The sequence below is a fragment of the Telmatherina bonti genome, assembly GCF_933228915.1.
Source record: "Telmatherina bonti genome assembly, chromosome: 13".
NCBI lineage: Eukaryota > Metazoa > Chordata > Actinopteri > Atheriniformes > Telmatherinidae > Telmatherina > Telmatherina bonti.
Window position 1 is genome coordinate 4,640,863 of NC_136611.1, and position 19,537 is coordinate 4,660,399.

At 43.9% G+C, this 19,537-nt stretch overlaps 1 protein-coding gene across 1 annotated transcript; it reads right to left on the minus strand.

Annotated features, from left to right (window-relative positions):
- Positions 1–2,405: 2,405 nt before the first annotated feature.
- pias2 (protein inhibitor of activated STAT, 2) lies at positions 2,406–11,276 on the minus strand. The gene is made up of 14 exons (XM_079250942.1): positions 11,195–11,276; positions 8,292–8,469; positions 8,114–8,201; positions 7,989–8,039; positions 6,361–6,451; positions 6,153–6,287; positions 5,974–6,079; positions 5,771–5,844; positions 4,535–4,695; positions 4,329–4,462; positions 4,048–4,237; positions 3,555–3,691; positions 3,443–3,480; positions 2,406–3,182 (listed from the first exon to the last, which is right to left on the minus strand). Exons 2-14 carry the CDS (start codon positions 8,401–8,403, stop codon positions 2,973–2,975), a joined length of 1,527 nt encoding a protein of 508 aa, XP_079107068.1. The 5' UTR covers positions 8,404–8,469; positions 11,195–11,276; the 3' UTR covers positions 2,406–2,972.
- Between the last annotated feature and the right edge of the window lie 8,261 nt (positions 11,277–19,537).

The window sequence follows — 19,537 nt, forward strand, 5'->3', positions numbered from 1 at the left end:
AATAGTCTGACCAAGATTTTCAGTAATAGACTTATTATTGGTGTTGTTGCTGAATGTTACTTTATACCTCTGGATAAACAAAAACAAATTAGGAGTCCTCCTCCAATAATGGGTTATCTTGTCAGGGGCTGACAGAAATCCATGCTTCTCAACACTGTGTTAATTTTATGCACGACTGACAAGCAGAATGGGAATCAATAACAGCGCTATAAAATCAGGTGAAGCATCAATCTGCAGGGAAGGTTCAGGATGAAGCTGCAAGGAGACAAAACACAAAGTCAGCAGAGTTTTTCTGGACAAACATCATGAAGCTGTTACATCCTGAACACAGAAGGTCAGACTGGAGAGTCCACTTCCTTCCATCCATCCGTTCCTTATCCAGGTTTGAGTCAACGGGGCAGAAACCCACGTCGGGAAACCCAGACTTCTCTCTCCTGGACCAGCTCATCCAAGGGGGTTCCACATGCAGAACCACGAAGTTATGGAACCACAACTAGTCGTGTCGTCACTGAGACGAATTAATATTGCACTTAATATGATGCTATGTGTGGGCGGAGCTTCAGAAGAACTGAAAGGAAGCTCGACCCAAAACATCTGAACTGAGTCTATTTATATTGTTCCATTAACATCCTATAATCTCACCAGATTACACGTTACCACTAGGGGTTGTGACGATATGCTTTTGTCCCGATTCGATTCAATTCCGATTTTTTTTGGGTGCCAATTCAGTTTAAATAGCAATTGTCACAGTTCTTCGATATTGCTGATTTTCGTCGACTAAAAACAAAAAACAAAAGTACTAAACTTTTCTTTGCTCGTCATTTTTCTTGATTTCAATAAGGAAAAAACAACACAGTAGCCAGACCATCGTTCTGCTGCTATAACACCCAGTAAAAAGATCAATAAAAATGACTCAAATTTTATAGTGCATTCATTTTATTTATTTGAAAAAAAATCTATTTTAAAATTGTGAGAAAAAAAATCCTGATTTTTAGATTCGAGTTTCCCACCCCTCGTTACCAGTCGGCTATTTTCCGCCACCGTTGCTATGGAAACAGTGTTGCTCCTGCTCTGGATTATGTGTTTAATTCTTCATAAGTATGAAGAAAAATGGTGAAATAGCTGCTCTGCAGGGTTTCTCCATGCTGGTGATGGGTCAGACACCTGAGCTTGATCCGGTCTGGGTTGCTGGGATGGTTGGTGCCCCCCTGGTCTGGAATAAAAACTCAGAACTAGATTTATTTCTGCTTCGTCAGATTTTAATGAAAACTCACACAATTACAAAAACAGGAAAATAAAATAAAGTTCCGAATAAATCATTGTGAACAAGTAAAATTCCAGAGTTTATCCTGTTGACATGGAAAACCAGACGGCTGTTCCGGGTCCCAGACGGGGGCTCCTGGCTCCAGACGTCTGTTGTGGTTTCAAAGCAGGAATCTCCAAATCCGGTCCTGCAGGTACGGAAAGTTTCTCTGGAATGATCTCCACAGCTTGTCCAGTTCTGTACAAGTCTGTTGATGAGGATTTCATTTGAATCAGGTGTGTTGCTTCAGGGACACGTCCGATACCTGCAGGGTGCCGGCTCCCAGGGACCAGATTTGGAGATCCCCATTTAAGAGGAACTAAAGATGAAGTCTGGTCGGCAGCAGGAGGGTCACAGGACGTTCTGACTGGAACGAGTTTATCCAGTTTTACATCAGAAAGACATCAACATGTCTGGACCAAGCCCCGCCCAAGAAGGTCAGACCCCCAGGTCCGGCTGCAGGTTCCAGGTCGGAGCTGCAGGTTCCAGGTCCGGCTGCAGATCAGAGTCTCTGGAGACCTGCTGGGGGGTTCCGCTTCCAGGTTTCATGATTCCGACAGGAACTGAATTCATCAGAAGCCATTCGGGTTGTTCGGCGAGCACAACGTATAAAAACCAGAAACCTTTAGGTTCCAACCAAGAAAATAAAAATAAGCAACAACATGCCTGAAACACCTTGAACATGATGGTGTTGTTCCAGTTCATTCTCCGATTTAATGTCCCGGTTCATTTACCGCATCTATGTTCCAGTTCATTCTCCGCTTTAATGTCCCGGTTCATTCTCCGCTTTAATGTCCCGGTTCATTCTCCGCTTCAATGTCCCGGTTCATTCTCCGCTTTAATGTCCCGGTTCATTCTCCGCTTCAATGTCCCGGTTCATTCTCCACTTTAATGTCCCGGTTCATTCTCCGCTTTAATGTCCCGGTTCATTCTCCGCTTTAATGTCCCGGTTCATTCTCCGCTTTAATGTCCCGGTTCATTCTCCGCTTTAATGTCCCGGTTCATTCTCCGCTTTAATGTCCCGGTTCATTCTCCGCTTTAATGTCCCGGTTCATTCTCCGCTTTAATGTCCCGGTTCATTCTCCGCTTTAATGTCCCGGTTCATTCTCCGCTTTAATGTCCCGGTTCATTCTCCGCTTCAATGTTCAGGTTCATTCTCCGCTTCAATGTCCCGGTTCATTCTCCGCTTTAATGTCCCGGTTCATTCTCCACTTCAATGTCCAGGTTCATTCTCCACTTTAATGTCCCGGTTCATTCTCCACTTTAATGTCCCGGTTCATTCTCCACTTTAATGTCGCGGTTCATTCTCCACTTAAATGTCCCGGTTCATTCTCCACTTCAATGTCCCGGTTCATTCTCCACTTTAATGTCCCGGTTCATTCTCCACTTTAATGTCCCGGTTCATTCTCCACTTTAATGTCCCGGTTCATTCTCCATTTTAATGTCCCGGTTCATTCTCCACTTTAATGTCCTGGTTCATTTACAGCATCGATGTCCCGGTTCATTCTCTTGTTCAACGACCCAGTTCATTCATAGCGTCTCTGTCCCAGTTGATCTGTGGTGTGAGCGTCCTGGTGAGTTCATGGCATCGGTGTTCTGGCGTTAAGTCCACATGGCCTGTACATAAAACCCTGAAAGTCCTGAGGCAGACGGTCCGGTCAGGCTCGGTTCAGTCCAATGAAATGATGTCTGATATGCTGCTGTCTGCGGCTCCGGCTGAACCCGGACCTCCTCCTGCGATGACCCGGGTATCGTGGATGGAGCCGGAGTCGTAGTGGCTGCCGGAGGAGGAGGAGACCAGGGCGGCGCTGGTGCTGGCTGCGGCGCTGCTCTGAATGCTGCTCGTCAGGTTCTCCAGGAACATCTGAGGCCGGTAATGCTGAGGAGAACAGAGACGAACGGGTCAGTCTTCGTCTACGTTGGTTCTGTCCCGAGTAGAACCAACAGAACCAGTCCCAACATTTCCTCAGAACCTGGTTTTCCCAGTCCCTTTCAGTCCGTAAGGAGGGTCAGGTCTTACCTGCAGAGCTCCAGACACAACTTCAGGTACAGGTATCAAAAACCAGACCGGATCTAACTGAACTGAGACGAAACCAGTTTACTTTCTTTGACCCAACTGGGCTCTGGTTGTGGACTTACCTGGGGATCTGCTTGGATTAATGAAAACAGGTCCAGACCTACAGGAAGAGACAGAAACATGATGAGGACCAGAACCAGAACCAAGCTGCTGTCTGGGTCCCGGTAGACTCACTCTGCATGTCTGCGGGGATGGAGGCCAGGGTGGAGGGGTGGAAGGGGACTGCATAGTCAGCCAGGGTGGAGGTCAGGTAGGAGGTCTCCAGGGTCTGGACGTTGGTCATCCGCACCGTGGGCTGGTAGGTCAACACCCTGAAGGGGAACCAGAACCTCATCACACAGCGCAGAGGTCCGAACAGCAGAACCGCCAGCAGACAGAACCGCATCCGGTAAACGGATCTAAACCGGTCCTGGTAGGAATGTAAATGGGTCTGGACCGGTCCTGATGGGTAAACGGGTCTGGACCGGTCCTGATGGGTAAACGGGTCTGGACCGGTTCTGATGGGTAAACGGGTCTATAGAGACGGTTCCTGTTACTGTTGATGGTTTAAATAAACATTTTAGTCTGAACTTCATCAGGGACCTGGACTGGTCCTTCATCATTCTGTCCGGAGCAGAACCTGCAGACGGGTTCTGTGTAGGGTTCTGATCCGGTTGCAACCACTCACCCCTTAGAATGGAGGTCGTCGTTTTTGGAAATGTAAACACACTGCTTCTTCAGAGGAGGATCGGCGTCCTTCTCCTCTTCGTCGGAGGAAGAGGAGCTTTCCAGCGTCAGGTCGATCACGTCGGCCTTCTTGGCGGAGACCGGTTCCGTGGCGTGGGAGACCACCGACAGCGGTCTGGGCGGCGCCAGGGCTGAAAGACGGAGACAAACCGGGTCAGGTTCTGACCCACATTCATACAAACACATGCAAAACCAGACGGAGCGGGGACGACGCGTCCTTACAGTCGATCTTGGTCACCGACGGCGACGAGACCTTCAGCGTCTCTTTCTTCGGTCTCATGGGACACCAGGTCCCGTCCTCCTGGAACTTGATTTCATCCACGTCTGAACAGTCGTTCAGGATCTCCAGGAACAACCTGAGCAGAGTGAGAACATGTTCTCTCCTGTTCCTTTCACATCTGAGACATCACCAGAACCAGAACACTGACCCATCAATGATCAGGTTCTCATACGCCGCTTTCTTGTCACACACGGGACAGATCCAGGTGGGCTTCTTCTCGTTCATCTGCAGGTACAGAGCCGCGTCGAAGCACTGCAGGTGGGAGCAGGTCACGGCCCGGCACGGCACCGTGAGACGCATCTTCCCCAGCTGGAAGACACAAAACCAGGGTCAGAACCGGGACCAGGGGTCAGGACCGGGACCAGGACCAGGGCTCAGGACCGGAACCAGGGTCAGTTTGGGTCAGCACAACCTGGTCTAAACCCAGAGTCACACAGGAAGCAAAGATTCTCTCCAACAAGCAGAGCTGTAAATACTAGGAGCGTCCCTGCTCCAACCATAGACCGAATGAAAGATGGACAGAGGCTCTGGCGGTTGAAAATGAAGCCGATGTGGAAGTTCATAAAACTATAGTTCCCTCTTCATCCACTAGGGGCTGCAAAACAAAGCAAATCCCCATAGACTCCCATGTTAAAAAGACCAACTTCACAGCAGAAATAAACATGTTTACAGCAAAAATAAACATGTTTACAGCAAAAATAAACATGTTTACAGCAGAAATAAACATGTTTACAGCAAAAATAAACATGTTTACAGCCTGGTACAAAAATCCATTTTAGGTTTAATAGGTCAGGTTTACCTTCATGACAACTGTGGGGGGGAGGAAATTTTTTCTAACTTGCCCGTTTAAAAGTCATTTAATCTGGAAGTTCGGCATATTAAGGGGCGTGTCCTTTTGATTGACAGGTACCCGATCTCCCGCTTCAAGTCAGAAGAACGTAGAACAACCGCGGTTTTTAGCCGGTTAACAACGTGACTTAGCTTTAGCTCGCTTACCTCCGTTAGCTGGTTATCTCCTGTTATCTCCGGGTTAGCTCAGTTAGCTCTTGCTGATTTTCTGGAAAGCTCGGAGTTCCCTCAATGTCAATCATCCACCATGACGCTCACAGCCCCCCTCTCAGCTCCACCTCTTTGCCCATATTTGTATTTTCTGGGCAAGATGACGCGCATGCCCCTGCCAAGATGGTGATGGTAGGAACCGCCCACCGAGCTTTAATTCAGCTCTTCAGAAACCTACGGGTGACGTCACGGAGGCTCCGCCCATCTTTTATATACAGTCTATGACTCCAACACACTTGACCCAAATCAGTGGCTAATTAGCAGACTTGTGCAGAACTTGATGTCCAACTCTGACCCAGTTCTGAACTCTAGAAGCCGGACATACCGGACACATGAGGGACACCCGAAGACTCGTTGTGGCGATCTCGCTGTCTGGATCCGCCGTCAGCTTCTCTTTAACTGCAAACAGAGACAAACATCTTCAGAACCGGATCTCCTCCAGGAGGAGCCGGATCTCCTCCAGGAGGGTTTCTGAGACGTGAGCGACTCGGCCACCTGCATTCAGGTAAATGCTAAAAAGGAAGTTACTTAGTGCTCTGGAGTGGTCTGGGTTCCTGATGCCCTTCATCCTCAGCCTCTGCAGGAGTAGCGGCGACGTCAGCTGCCTCACCAGGTACACCGACATGGAATACGTCTGGAAAACAACCAACAAGCAAACGTAAACAACCTCGCCACTGTCAACAAGACCAGCGCAAACTCTGCCACACCTTTCCGATCTCCGGAGCCCACGTGACGGAGATCTGGTTGGGAACGGCCGAGGACAGTCTGACGAGGGACGTGATGTTTAGAGGTCTTCCTGGTCTTTTCTGCTCCACGCCGTTTTTCGGTGGCGGCGCGTACCCCTGCAGGAAGGAAACGGTGAGTCGGCGTTTCCGACTGGCGCCTGGAAGTTTATCTGGAAGAGTCGAGACTTACGGGCAGCGGGAAGAGCTTCCCGTTCACCTTTATACACAGACTGTTGGGGTAGTTGTCTTCCTGAGGACAGCTGGTTTCTGACAAACAGAACCTGGACAGAAACACAGACGCTCCAGGAACCAGTACTCCCAGTTCCACACTGCTGTTTCAGAAACACAGTACCTCCAGGAACCAGTACTCCCAGTTCCACACTGCTGTTTCAGAAACACAGTACCTCCAGGAACCAGTACTCCCAGTTCCACACTGCTGTTTCAGAAACACAGTACCTCCAGGAACCAGTACTCCCAGTTCCACACTGCTGTTTCAGAAACACAGTACCTCCAGGAACCAGTACTCCCAGTTCCACACCGCTGTTTCAAAAACACAGTACCTCCAGGAACCAGTACTCCCAGTTCCACACTGCTGTTTCAGAAACACAGTACCTCCAGGAACCAGTACTCCCAGTTCCACACTGCTGTTTCAGAAACACAGTACCTCCAGGAACCAGTACTCCCAGTTCCACACTGCTGTTTCAGAAACACAGTACCTCCAGGAACCAGTACTCCCAGTTCCACACTGCTGTTTCAGAAACACAGTACCTCCAGGAACCAGTACTCCCAGTTCCACACTGCTGTTTCAGAAACACAGTACCTCCAGGAACCAGTACTCCCAGTTCCACACTGCTGTTTCAGAAACACAGTACCTCCAGGAACCAGTACTCCCAGTTCCACACTGCTGTTTCAGAAACACAGTACCTCCAGGAACCAGTACTCCCAGTTCCACACTGCTGTTTCAGAAACACAGTACCTCCAGGAACCAGTACTCCCAGTTCCACACTGCTGTTTCAGAAACACAGTACCTCCAGGAACCAGTACTCCCAGTTCCACACTGCTGTTTCAGAAACACAGTACCTCCAGGAACCAGTACTCCCAGTTCCACACTGCTGTTTCAGATCTCTGCCAGTTCATGGAAAAGATTTAACCTCATGCTGAATCATCACTAGCGATGGTCAGACAGTGATCACCATGGTTACGGTTTCCTGCAGCCTTTCTTCAGACTGCTGAGCATAAAGACACAGATCCAGGTCCTGGTTCTGGTCCTGGATCTGTCCCAGCTTTAGTCCTGGGTCAGATTCTGGTCCTGGATCTGTCCCAGCTTTAGTCCTGGGTCAGATTCTGGTCCTGGATCTGACCCAGCTTTAGTCCTGGGTCAGATTCTGGTCCTGGATCTGGCCCAGCTTTAGTCCTGGGTCAGATTCTGGTCCTGGATCTGTCCCAGCTTTAGTCCTGGGTCAGATTCTGGTCCTGGATCTGACCCAGCTTTAGTCCTGGGTCAGATTCTGGTCCTGGATCTGGCCCAGCTTTAGTCCTGGGTCAGATTCTGGTCCTGGATCTGACCCAGCTTTAGTCCTGGGTCAGATTCTGGTCCTGGATCTGACCCAGCTTTAGTCCTGGGTCAGATTTTGGTCCTGGATCTGGCCCAGCTTTAGTCCTGGGTCAGATTCTGGTCCTGGATCTGGCCCAGACTCTTTATTTGGTGACATGTGCGATAAGTTGGAAGGGTTGCCATGGAAACATGTCTGCAGGACAGATCATGGTGTCTCATGAGAAGAAACTGGATCCTGGTGGTTCTGGAACCGGTTCTCTCACCTCAGCTGGATCTGCACCATGTAGTCCCTCCTCCCTCCTGGTAGGAAGTCTCTGTAAACAAACAAACAAACAAAGTGAGCGAGTCGTTTCGACGACTGGTGGAAAAACCGCGAAGCGGGACCCACCGAGAGATGCAGACTTCCCGGACCTGCTGCGGCGTCAACGCAAAGATGAAGTACTTCTCCTGGTGGTACCGCTGAGCCGTGCTCGCTCCTGGAACACAGGAAGGGAGCCATCAGAACCAGAACCAGAACCGGATCACATGTTTACCAGAGACTGGGAGGACTGGGAGGAATGGCTGACCCAGACTGGAAGGCTTGATGAGGACGTCCAGGACGTCGTAGAAGGGCAGAGCCTTCATCTGGACGTCGGGGTGGACGGGGGGGACCAGGGGCGCCGGCTGCTGCACGTTCATGCTGCTTTCTGGGTGGAGCCTCACAGACGTCTGACCAATCACGAAGCTGCGTTACAGGGCGGGGTCCTGCCGACAAAGGTCAGAGGTCAGCGGGTTCATCTGAGTCCAAAACAAAGATTCGCAGACTGGAAACATAAACAAACTCAGGGAAGCTGCCAGAATCAACCAGTTTACTCCAGGCAACCAGGAGGCGGAGCCTAAAGCCTGCTCGGGAGGAATCTGCTTAAACCACATGACTGGAACCAACCAATCAGAGCAGACCTCCAGATGAGTTTAAGATATTCTTACTTTATCAATAAAGTTAGATTAGATTCAACTTTATTGTCATTACATGAACAAGTACAACACAACGAAACGCACCTAACCAGAGGGCAATAAGCAACAAGTGCAAAGTATATATTATCTGCAGTTTGTACAAGTATTTTACAGCTGTGGCATGATGTTATTGTCAGTAAACTTATTTGAGTACTATGAGCATTACATACAGATGGACTTTAAATATACATCCAGTGTTGGCAGAAGATATTAACATAATTACAGATGGTATGTACAGGTCTTATACCTAAACACTCGTGGAATTGGATATTAAATAGTATAAACAAGAATAATGAGCAGCAAGCTAACTAAGTAAACAGTGAAGTAAAATTCAGTGCATAGTATTCAGTCAGTTTGGGGGTGGTGTGATGAGATGTGGGGTGATATTGGGGGCGGGGGGGGGGGGCAGAGTTCAGCAGGGAGACAGCCCTGGGGAAGAAGCTGCTCCTCAGCCTGTTGAAGAGTTCAAAAACTGATATAACTCCGGAAAAAACTTCTGCTCATCCTGGTCGACCTCGTTTATCCTGGATGTTCCCTCTCAGCATGTCACACACTCCGACTTGATTTTACAAGATGAGAAAAATAAGTTTTTTCTGATTCTGATGACTGAAAGCGTTCGTTGATCTTCAAACAGAACGGACCCAAAACCCATCAGCCTGCATGAAAAATTATCACTTTAAAATGATTTTAACTAGGGGTGGGAAAATCAAATAAAAAAAATCGAAAATCTGGATTTCTTTGCTTCACAATTTTAACATAGATTTTTTTTTTTTTTAAATAGAAATAATCCTTTAAAATTTTTGTCATTTTTCTTGTTTTTATTGATTTTTTTACTTGTCTTCTTGGGCATTATAGCAGCAGAATGATGGTCTGGCGACTGGGTTGTTTGTTTCCGAACTAAAATCAAGAACAATGACGAGCAAAAAAAAAGTTTTATACATTTATTTTGTTTTTAATCTACAAAAATCAGCAATATCGAAGAATTGTGAGAATCTCAATTTAAATAGAATCGGCACCAGAAAAATTGTAATTGAATCAGGACAAAAGCATATCCTAAATAAATTTAATTTCAATCATAAAAATCATGTTTCCTTTTCCCTCTGATTTAAGAGGCAAAATTCACATCCTCTGTTCTCCATCACTTCTCCTCAGATCACCACCCTGCTGACTCTAAACCAGGGGTGTCAAACTCCAGTTCTCGAGGGCCACTATCCTGCTGGGTTTTGTTGTCTCCATGCAACACAACTGACCAAAATCCACAAATATATTGACAAGAAGCAGCTGGATCCATTTGATGTGAATCAGCTGTGTTGGTAGATTGAAACAACAAAAACCTGCCGGATACCGGCTCTCTAGGACTGGAGTTTGACCCCCCCTTGCTCTAAACAGACCCACTGAATGCTGTTTGGTCACATGACTCTGCAGCTGCACAGATGTAAACAACAAACATCTCTAACGCAGTGTTTTCAACCATTGTGAGTTTATCAGGTGTGCCCTGAAAAATTACCCAATTTCACCTCATTGGTCTAAAAAGCAGCTGTGTTCATCCAAACAGGTCCTTGTGAAGGATAATAAAATTCCTTCTTCTCGTGTTTACCTGATTTCTATACAAGAGGCTCTGACTTCATAATAATAATAATAATACAATAATAATATATAACAAAAATAATAATAATAATAATATATAATAATAATAATAATGATGATGTAGACATTTTGGTTAGGTGTGCCTTGGCTTAAAAAAGTTGAAAAACACTGATGAAACATCAAACAGGTGTTTTAACCTGCAGCTCGTTTCATTCACTAAACAATCAAAGTTCAGATCTGATCTCTTCTTCATCATCATCATCATCCTCCCAGCAGTGAACTGGTCTCCGAGTCCACTGGTCTTCATGGTTATTCCAACATAATTATATTATTCTAACATAATTATATTATTCTAACATAACCACCACACCGGCGTCACTGTGATGTCACCTGCAGGTGGTAATCTACAGGTTAGGTGCACATTTGAACACCCTTATTCCTTCACTGCTGTTAAACCCAAACACACACTTCTTGTAGCATCATCATCAACACAGTCTGAACTGTTTGTACTGTAAGCATGTTAGCAGCATTTAGCTGCAGACAGAAACGTGTTTTCAAGTAAATTCCAGCTTCATACACTTTATAAACAAATTAGCTTTTATTTATATAAACTGCAGGATGAAGCTGTTAGCATCCAGTATTTATATAACTATATAATAATATTGATTCCTGATCAGAAATCTATATATGAGAAAACTGTTAGCATCAAGGCTACATGTAGCCGTCTACAACCGGGATTAACTAGCGAGACTTCGCGGCTTCTGCGTCCGGCGGCTCCGCTGTCTTTGGACCGTTCGCTTTAACCTGCCGCCTCCTAATGTTTCCAGACTCCCTGGACTTTGAAAGAATCCTGGAATCTGATAAAATCTTTGTTTTTCTCTCCGCTTACCCGAAACTCCCCATCTTCCGCCATTTTGTTGTTCCGGTCATGCTGCGCCGCCCAGCGTGACAACTTCCTGTCATTTCTTCTTCTACGTTTGTCTGCTTTAGCACACATGTTAACAGGATACATCAGCGCCACCATGCGGATCAATACTGCGAATCACCGCAATTTAAATAAACTAGGGGTGGGAATACCACATATGGTTGTGCTCATATTTATTCATCCCCTTTCATTAAAGAAGGAAAAAAAACAGCTGCTTGTATAATAAGCTGAAATTGAGTAAAGTAATAATAAATACATTTTTTATGGAAACCATTACATTATTTTCTAATTCTGGTTCTATAGAATTTAAAAAAAAAAAAAAAAAAAAAGCAAACAAATAAGATAATTTATTAAATATTACATCACTCATAAACTAATATTTTGTTCAACAAAAGTCAGGTGTTTTCTGTTCGTCTCAGTCAGACTTCTGCACCTGTTGACAGGTATTTTGTCCCACTGTTCAACAGAAAAGTCTCTAATTTGTCCAGGACCAATTTGTTTTTGTTTTTTTTCATTTCTTCAACTCAATTAAATGAAAAAACAGTGTTTTATATTACTGAATTATATTTGTGCAAATTTTTAGTTATTGTTCCTTTTTTGAGTCTCCAGTTATATGAGTGACTGTTGTAAATTCAGCCTTTTCTTTAATGAAAGGGGATGAATACATATGAGCACAACTGTAAGTGTACACTTCCTCCAACTCCTTATTTTTGAACTCCTTTTTTTTACTTAATTTATTTAATTATTGAATTGATGAGGGTTTCTTATTATTGTTATTAATAAAAAATATCAATATTATGAATATTATAAATATCATTTATATGCATGGTGGAACAGTGGTTAGCACTGTGGCCTCACAGCAAGAAGGTCACTGGTTCAATCCTTGGCTGGGGAGGGGTTTGGTCATTGGCCTTTCTGTGTGGAGTTTGCATGTTCTCCCCATGTATGCATGGGTTCTCTCTGGGTACTCCAGCTTCCTCCCACCATCCAAAGGCATGCATATTAGGTTAATTGGTTAACTCTGTGTGGCCCTGTAATGGACTGGTGAGCTGCCCAGTGTGTACCCTGCCTGTTGCCCAAAGCCAGCTGGGATAGGCTCTAGCTTCCCTGTGACCCTGAATTGGATTAAGCAGTTCAGAAATGAATGAATGAATAAATACATTTATTTATAAATAAATGTATTTGTGTTAAAAATAAATAAATACTTATATTTGTTAAGAAATAAACAGATGAATAAGAAAATTTTTTTAAAAATCAAGTAAAAGCTAAACAAAAAAGGCGAGTCTTGAGCCTCTTTTTAAAAACATGTACTGTCTCTGCGGCCCTGAGCTCCTCTGGCAGGTTATTCCAAAGGTAAGGACCATAAAACTGGAAAGAGGCCTCGCCGTATGTTTTGGTTCTGACTTTCTTTCCTTCTTTCTTTCTTTTTTTCATTATTTCTTCTTTCTTTATTACTTTCTTTCTTTCTTTTGCTAACTTACTAGCTGTGTCCAAATGTCCACCCTATTCCTGACATAATCCCCGACATAGTCCTCACGCCATGGGTGTCCGAATGTCTGGAGAAAACAAAATTACCCACAATGCATTTTGAAAAGTAGTGAGCATCGATGGCCACGAGACGGGTCAATGTAGACCACAATGCATTCCAGGCAAGAGCTCAAAGTGACATGAACATCACAGCAGTTTAAGAAAAAAAATACAGGTCATTCATTTTAAATCCGTATTTGTTGAATAAACATGCAACAAAGAATAAAATACATTATAAGAAAATGAAATATTTTCACACGAGTTTGGATTGGATTTGGGAGACGCATGGTGGTTGCCATGGTGACAGCGGTGCCACAAGAAAACAGCCAGCTTTGTGTCCGAATCGCCAACAGAATTCTCTTTCCACTCCTGCTCTCAGCGAAGGCGGACACTTGTCTTTTTGCTCCTGTTTCCTCCCTCTCCTCCCACTCTGGCCTGCGACTTTGTCCTGTCTGACTCGGAGTCTCTTTTTATATCTCTTTACTCAAAATTATATCATGGATTTGATCAGCTGGTCTCTCAACGCAATTGATCAAATTTTCTCAACCCAAAGATCGGGCAGAGGGGAGCCCGCATGTCCTGAGGGGACGCTTCCGGCTGGATACGTTCCGGACTCATGGGCCAGGTGGAGACCGATGCGTCTGGTGGTTCTGTCCTCTGAGGACGTGGAGGATATTTACATCTTTGGATTATTGGTGATCAGGATTCTGCTGATTGCCGCTGGTGGAGTTCTGATCTACCTGAAGATTCGTGAGATTCTGGCAACAACTGGCAGGCTGCCAGAATTCTGCAGTGGTATGGGCCAAGCGAGCAGTGCACAGACTCTTGCATTGACAGGACTCGACCGTAAGCAGGATACCAGTCTGGTCCATACTGGTCATTTGGCCGTGGTCCTGGAGTTGGTCCGCAGAATCGACAACAACATGGAGAAGATGCTCTGCTAGAATCGGTGGAAATTGACCCGCCCCATTCAGCTGTTTGGAGCTGCCAGCCTGAGACCTGCTATGGACTCAAGGCTGAGGGCAAATTGTTTTCCTCTCCTGGAACCCAAACAACAATCATATCTGGATTCAGCTTCCCAACAGCCTTGGGCCGGTGCCCAAGGATTGCTTGAATTTGCATGTGGGTCAAAAATCTTCAACATGACACTTAAAGCACCTCCCAAACATTCCTAAAGTCAAGGAAATAACTTTGCTCATGTTGTGACCTGCAAACAGTTTGTAATGACCAGAGATGCTTGGACCCAGATGACCCAAACTCAAACTGAAAAGTTTGGAAGATTTATTGCCAAAAGTAAATAACTCAACTATTTTCCTGGAGGTGCAGTCCAACAGAAGAAGCGCAGACCCTGAGATGGGCTGAAGATGCTTTACAGAGGGGAGATGTTGTTATTGATGATGTTGGTGCTAACTCTTCTGATGGTAAACATTAGCATCTGAGGCTACATGTGTCCCAGAGCCATTTAGTAAGAGAGTTACGACACTCTTTGAACTCGCCATCACATGGTTCATGAAGCTCTCAAAAGTTCCAAACAGCTCAGCGCCATCAGTCCATTTCAATGGGTTCTGGTGGGAGGCAGCGCAAAATACATCCATTTTTCTCCCAATCTTCCCTCAGTGTTGCCCAAAAATGTGTATTGATTACTATACTGCCTATGTAATTTTATCAAAGCTTTATTTTTGGAAGCAACAGAGACTAAATTTATCATAGTCAACAGAAACGAGATGGTCAACTCACCAATCAATACATTTACAGATTATATTTAGTATAGATATAAACACAAACACACAAGATATATATATATATATATATATATATATATATATATATATATATATATATATATATCCGATTGATGTATCCATCCCCAATGATGTAAATATCAGGAAAAAGGAGAAACTGGAGGAGTACCAAGGCCTCAAGGCAGAACTGGAGAAGGCCTGGAGGGTGAAAGCAACAGTAGTACCCATAGTGATTGGAGCACTGGAGGCCGTGTCCCCCACACTGGAGAAGTGGCTCCAACAGAAACCGGTGAAACATCAGACATCTCCGTCCAGAAAAACGCAGTCCTAGGAACAGCTAAGATATTGCATAGGACCCTCAAGCTCCCAGGACTCTGGTAGAGAACCCGATGAACAGCCACCCACCCTACCCTGGGGAGATGGGAGGGGTGGGTGAGAGAGGAGGTTTTGTTTTCTATATATACGTTTTTTTTTTTAAGTTACAGCAACACCCGTAATGTGTCTTTTATTTGACAAGGTGAAACACATTTCTAACCTCCATTTTAAAACAGATTTTCTATGCATGCTAGCATGGGAACGAGTTAACACCTGTCTGATCTTACCTTCACATCTATACAGTTTTATACAACAAGAACTAAATCCATGATGTTGTCTCTTGCCAGGATTTGCTGTCGCCAAACGCTCCAGCAATGGAAACCAGTCAGTCTATCTGTTCTAACTGGTGTCAGATGGGAAATGAGCTGAATGGCAGAGATGATCTAAATAACTAATTTTAAACATATTTTATTTGATTTAAAGGACAAGCAGATGCAGATGCTTTGAATACTGATTTGGGATTAATGTATCAATAATTTATTCGAATTAATGACTTGGGATGAATTTTGAGATACATTTTTTTGATAAATCTAATATAATTAATTATGGAGGACACATTATTATCTCACTATATAATTCATATTTTACTTTTCATTATGTAAACTGAATAAATACACGTGTAACCCTGATTTTTGTTGTTCTAGCCAGAAAACTATTGTAAAATATTAACAGAAATACTAAATTAATCAGAAATATTTATGGTTACTAACATTAAATCAGTTCATCACGTCTTAAAAACACAACTTTTAATCAAACAGAAAACAAGAAAATATTTTTATAAAGTATAATTTTATTGTACAGTCTCACAGAGATGGAGAATGTGTGCAAACTGGATGAGAAGGTAATCACAGCAACGTGGAGCTGCTGGGAGGAACTGGGAAGCTTTCTGAGGATGTGACTGGTCGTACTGGAGCACCAACACATTTATATGTTTCATGTTGATGCAGAAGATGGAAAAGACTGGAAAACTACAGCAGCTGCATCAGGCAGAGGAAACCTGGAGGTTCACCAGGCTCTGACATCCACTGAAAAACATTAAATACACATTAATACGATCAAATATGTCTTATTTATTTATTGTTCAATCTCATAACATGCAGATTTATCCAGCAGGACCAGGCTCTCTCTGCATTAATGCTGCTGTTACTGAGGCTTTGTCTCCTCATGGATGTAAAACTCCAACTAAATGAACCCCATTAGTCTCAGAAAAAAAGTATGTCTGTAGTTAATATTATAATGTCTAGTTTACAAACACGAATTAAAAAAACATTATTTAAGCCTTCTGGTGATCTTTAACATTAAATTACATTTCCTTTACTCCATTATTTTTCTCTGTACTGATGTGATATTCCCCACGACCCTTAATTGGACTAAGCGGTTAGGATACTGAATGAATGATGTGATATTAAATCTGACTTGCAAAGTTTGGAAGCTGCATCAGAAAAAGCAGCACCAGATCACATATATCATAATAAACAAGTTTACAACAGCCTCTCCTCAGTTATCACACACGCCCTGCAAAAAATAACAATCCTTATATCAACATATTATTGACATCACCTGTAAGTCTGCAGCTTTTATTCTGAAAACTCCCATAATAAACACACACCATGTCAGCTTCTCACCCCACGAAGCAGCTCTACAGCCTTTCCACACATCCTGACTTTACAGTACTTTTATTCCAGCTGTGTTTACGTTTTTCTGTTCAGTCTTGCAGAGTAAAAACAGACTAAAAGAAAGAATTTGCGCCTCATGGAGCCCACGGAGCAGGAAAACATCACAATGTCGCCACGTAGCGAGTAAAGCAGACACACAGCAGCAAACAAATCCTCGCCTCTCCTCCAGTTTTTTCTCCAGAATTTTATCCTGTTTTCTCCACATAAACGAACAGGATAAGTCGGATTCTCTGATTCTGCAGTTTCACGTTTCAACTAGAAAATGTTGCAGTAAAATACCTTTAACGGAGGTAAAACCAGTCTTTAAACCCAACTTCATTCTCTGAGCAAAATGACGCAGTGTTGCAGTGGAGACTGGATCCGCGCCATTTGCTGAGCGGAAGTGACGTCATGTACGGACTCTTCTTCGTCTTCTCGGTTTCGATGTCCATGCAATGATTTAGTGCAAGTCTGCCACCACCTGGTCAGAAGTTGTTTCTTTTTTTTTTTTTTCTGTTTTCTTTCTTTCAAATCAAATCATTCATTCATTTTCCGAACCGCTTATTCCAATTCAGGGTCATGGGGAAGCTGGAGCCTATCCCAGCTGGCTTTGGGCGACAGGCAGGGTACACCCTGGACAGCTTGCCAGTCCATCGCAGGGCCACACACAGAGAGATGAACAACCACACTCACTCCTAGGGGCAATTTAGAGTGACCAATTAACCTATCATGCATGTCTTTGGATGGTGGGAGGAAGCTGGAGTACCTGGAGAGAACCCACGCATACATGGGGAGAACATGCAAACTCCACACAGAAAGGCCACTGACCAAACCAGCCAAGGATTGAACCAGCAACCTTCTTGCTGTGAGGCCACAGTGCTAACCACTGCGCCACCGTGCAGCCCCAAATCAAATCAAATTAAATCAAATCAAACTTTATTTGTATAGCACTTTTCATACAAAAGCATATCAAAGTTAAAAAATTAAAAACAGTTTCACGTTTAAAAACACACGCTCACAACCCAACCCTTCCCTGACCATTAATGCCAAAATAAAAACAAATAACTTCAGGATTCTGTCACTGCTGTGAGGAAACAACATCTTGGTCGTCTGTCCAATTCAGGAGCCGTCCCAGGAGTGATCAACAGAGACGTAGCCACAGGGAACGCCTAGGCCGGGGTCCACACCACAGCCATATGGCTGCAGTGCAGAACCTCAACCAACATCCCTGGCAGGACGACCCCCGCCACAACGGCCCCGCTGGTCAAACAGGTGCAGCCCCCAACACGGAGGATCCCCATGAGGAAGAAGAAACACTGGAGCTAAAAGGTTAAAAAGATAAAATAAAGACATACTAAATAAAATAACTAAATCAATAATTCTGTAAGACAATAATTAGAATAAAAAGATTAAACCTAAGTAATATAAATAATAAAATCAAAATAATAAAAAGTACATAAAATATGTCAAAATATAGACATAAAATATGTTATAAATTAGGTCAGAATGATATCTAAAAGATTAGAAATGAATGAAAAAATATATAAATACGTAAATAAATGTATTTGCTTAAAAATAAATAAATACTGCACCGGCTGCACGGTGGAACAGTGGTTAGCACTGTGGCCTCACCGCAAGAAGGTCACTGGTTTGATCCTTGGCTGGGGAGGGGTTTGGTCATTGGCCTTTCTGTGTGGAGTTTGCATGTTCTTTCTGGGTACTCCAGCTTCCTCCCACCATCCAAAGACATGCATGTTAGGTTAATTGGTTACTCTAAATTGCCCCTAGGAATGAGTGGCCCTCTGATGGACTGGCAAGCTGTCCAGGGTGTACCCTGCCTGTCACCCAAAGCCAGCTGGGATAGGCTCCAGCTTCCCCACAACCCTGAATTGGAATAAGCAGTTTGGAAAATGAATGAATGGTATGCACATATATGCTTTTCTTGTCTTCTTTCATACATTCGTTCAAAAATAAAAAATATTTTAAAACTTAAATAAATAAATAATTAATTAATTAAATGAAATGAAAAATACTTTATTAATCCCCAAAAGGAAATTTAATCAAAAAAAGTTTTTTAAAAAAATAAAATAATAAAATAATAATAATAATAATAATAATAATAAATTTATTAAAATAATTATAAAAATAATAAAATATTAAATAAATAAAAATAAAAATAATAATATAGCAAAATAATAAAAAAAAAAAAAATGTCCTTACAAACACTATTTGACAGATGTGGTATACATCAATACATTTCTATATGAACTACTTCTAACCCTGAGGAATGACTGGCCTTCTGAAACACGGGACCTGAACATTTAAAAGCAATGCATGGTCCCGTCCATTCTCGTGGTGCGGTCCAGTCACCCTGTCTCCTCCACAGAACAGTTCTCCGAAAGCGTGACGTTTCCGCCCCCATGCTACATAGTTTGTGTCGTGTCCCAAGGATTGTACTCCCATGAACATCTTCTTTTTCCAAACACAGCAAGTAGAGTTTAAACCAAAAAGTTCAAATTTGGCCTCATCTGACGGCATGATCTTCTCCCAGGCCTCCTCTGGATCACTGAGATCTGAGACGGACCTGGACACGTGCTGACTTCCGCAGCAAGACCTGGAACCTGCTGCAGGATTTCAATTTATCATGATGTAGTGTGTTACCATGGTAACCTTGGAACCGCTGGTCTTCAGGTCATTGAACAGATTCTCCCAGGTAGCTCTGGGCTGATCCCTCACCCTTCTGTGATGACTGGAACCTCATCAGGTGAGATCTTGCAGGCAGTCGCAGTCCAAGGTAGATTTAAAGTAATCGTGAGCAACAGTTGTTGGATCTCGCAGCCTGTTGTCCTGTTGTCCCCATAGTCCTGCAGCCCACCCCAGCCTGGTGCAGGTCTGGTGTCCTGGAACTACTCTTTTGTCGTGCAGATGGTGGAGAGGCTGGAGTCTGATTTAGTGGTGAACAGGCGTCTTCCGTACAGGTAACGGGTTCAGATAAGTTTAATTAATAA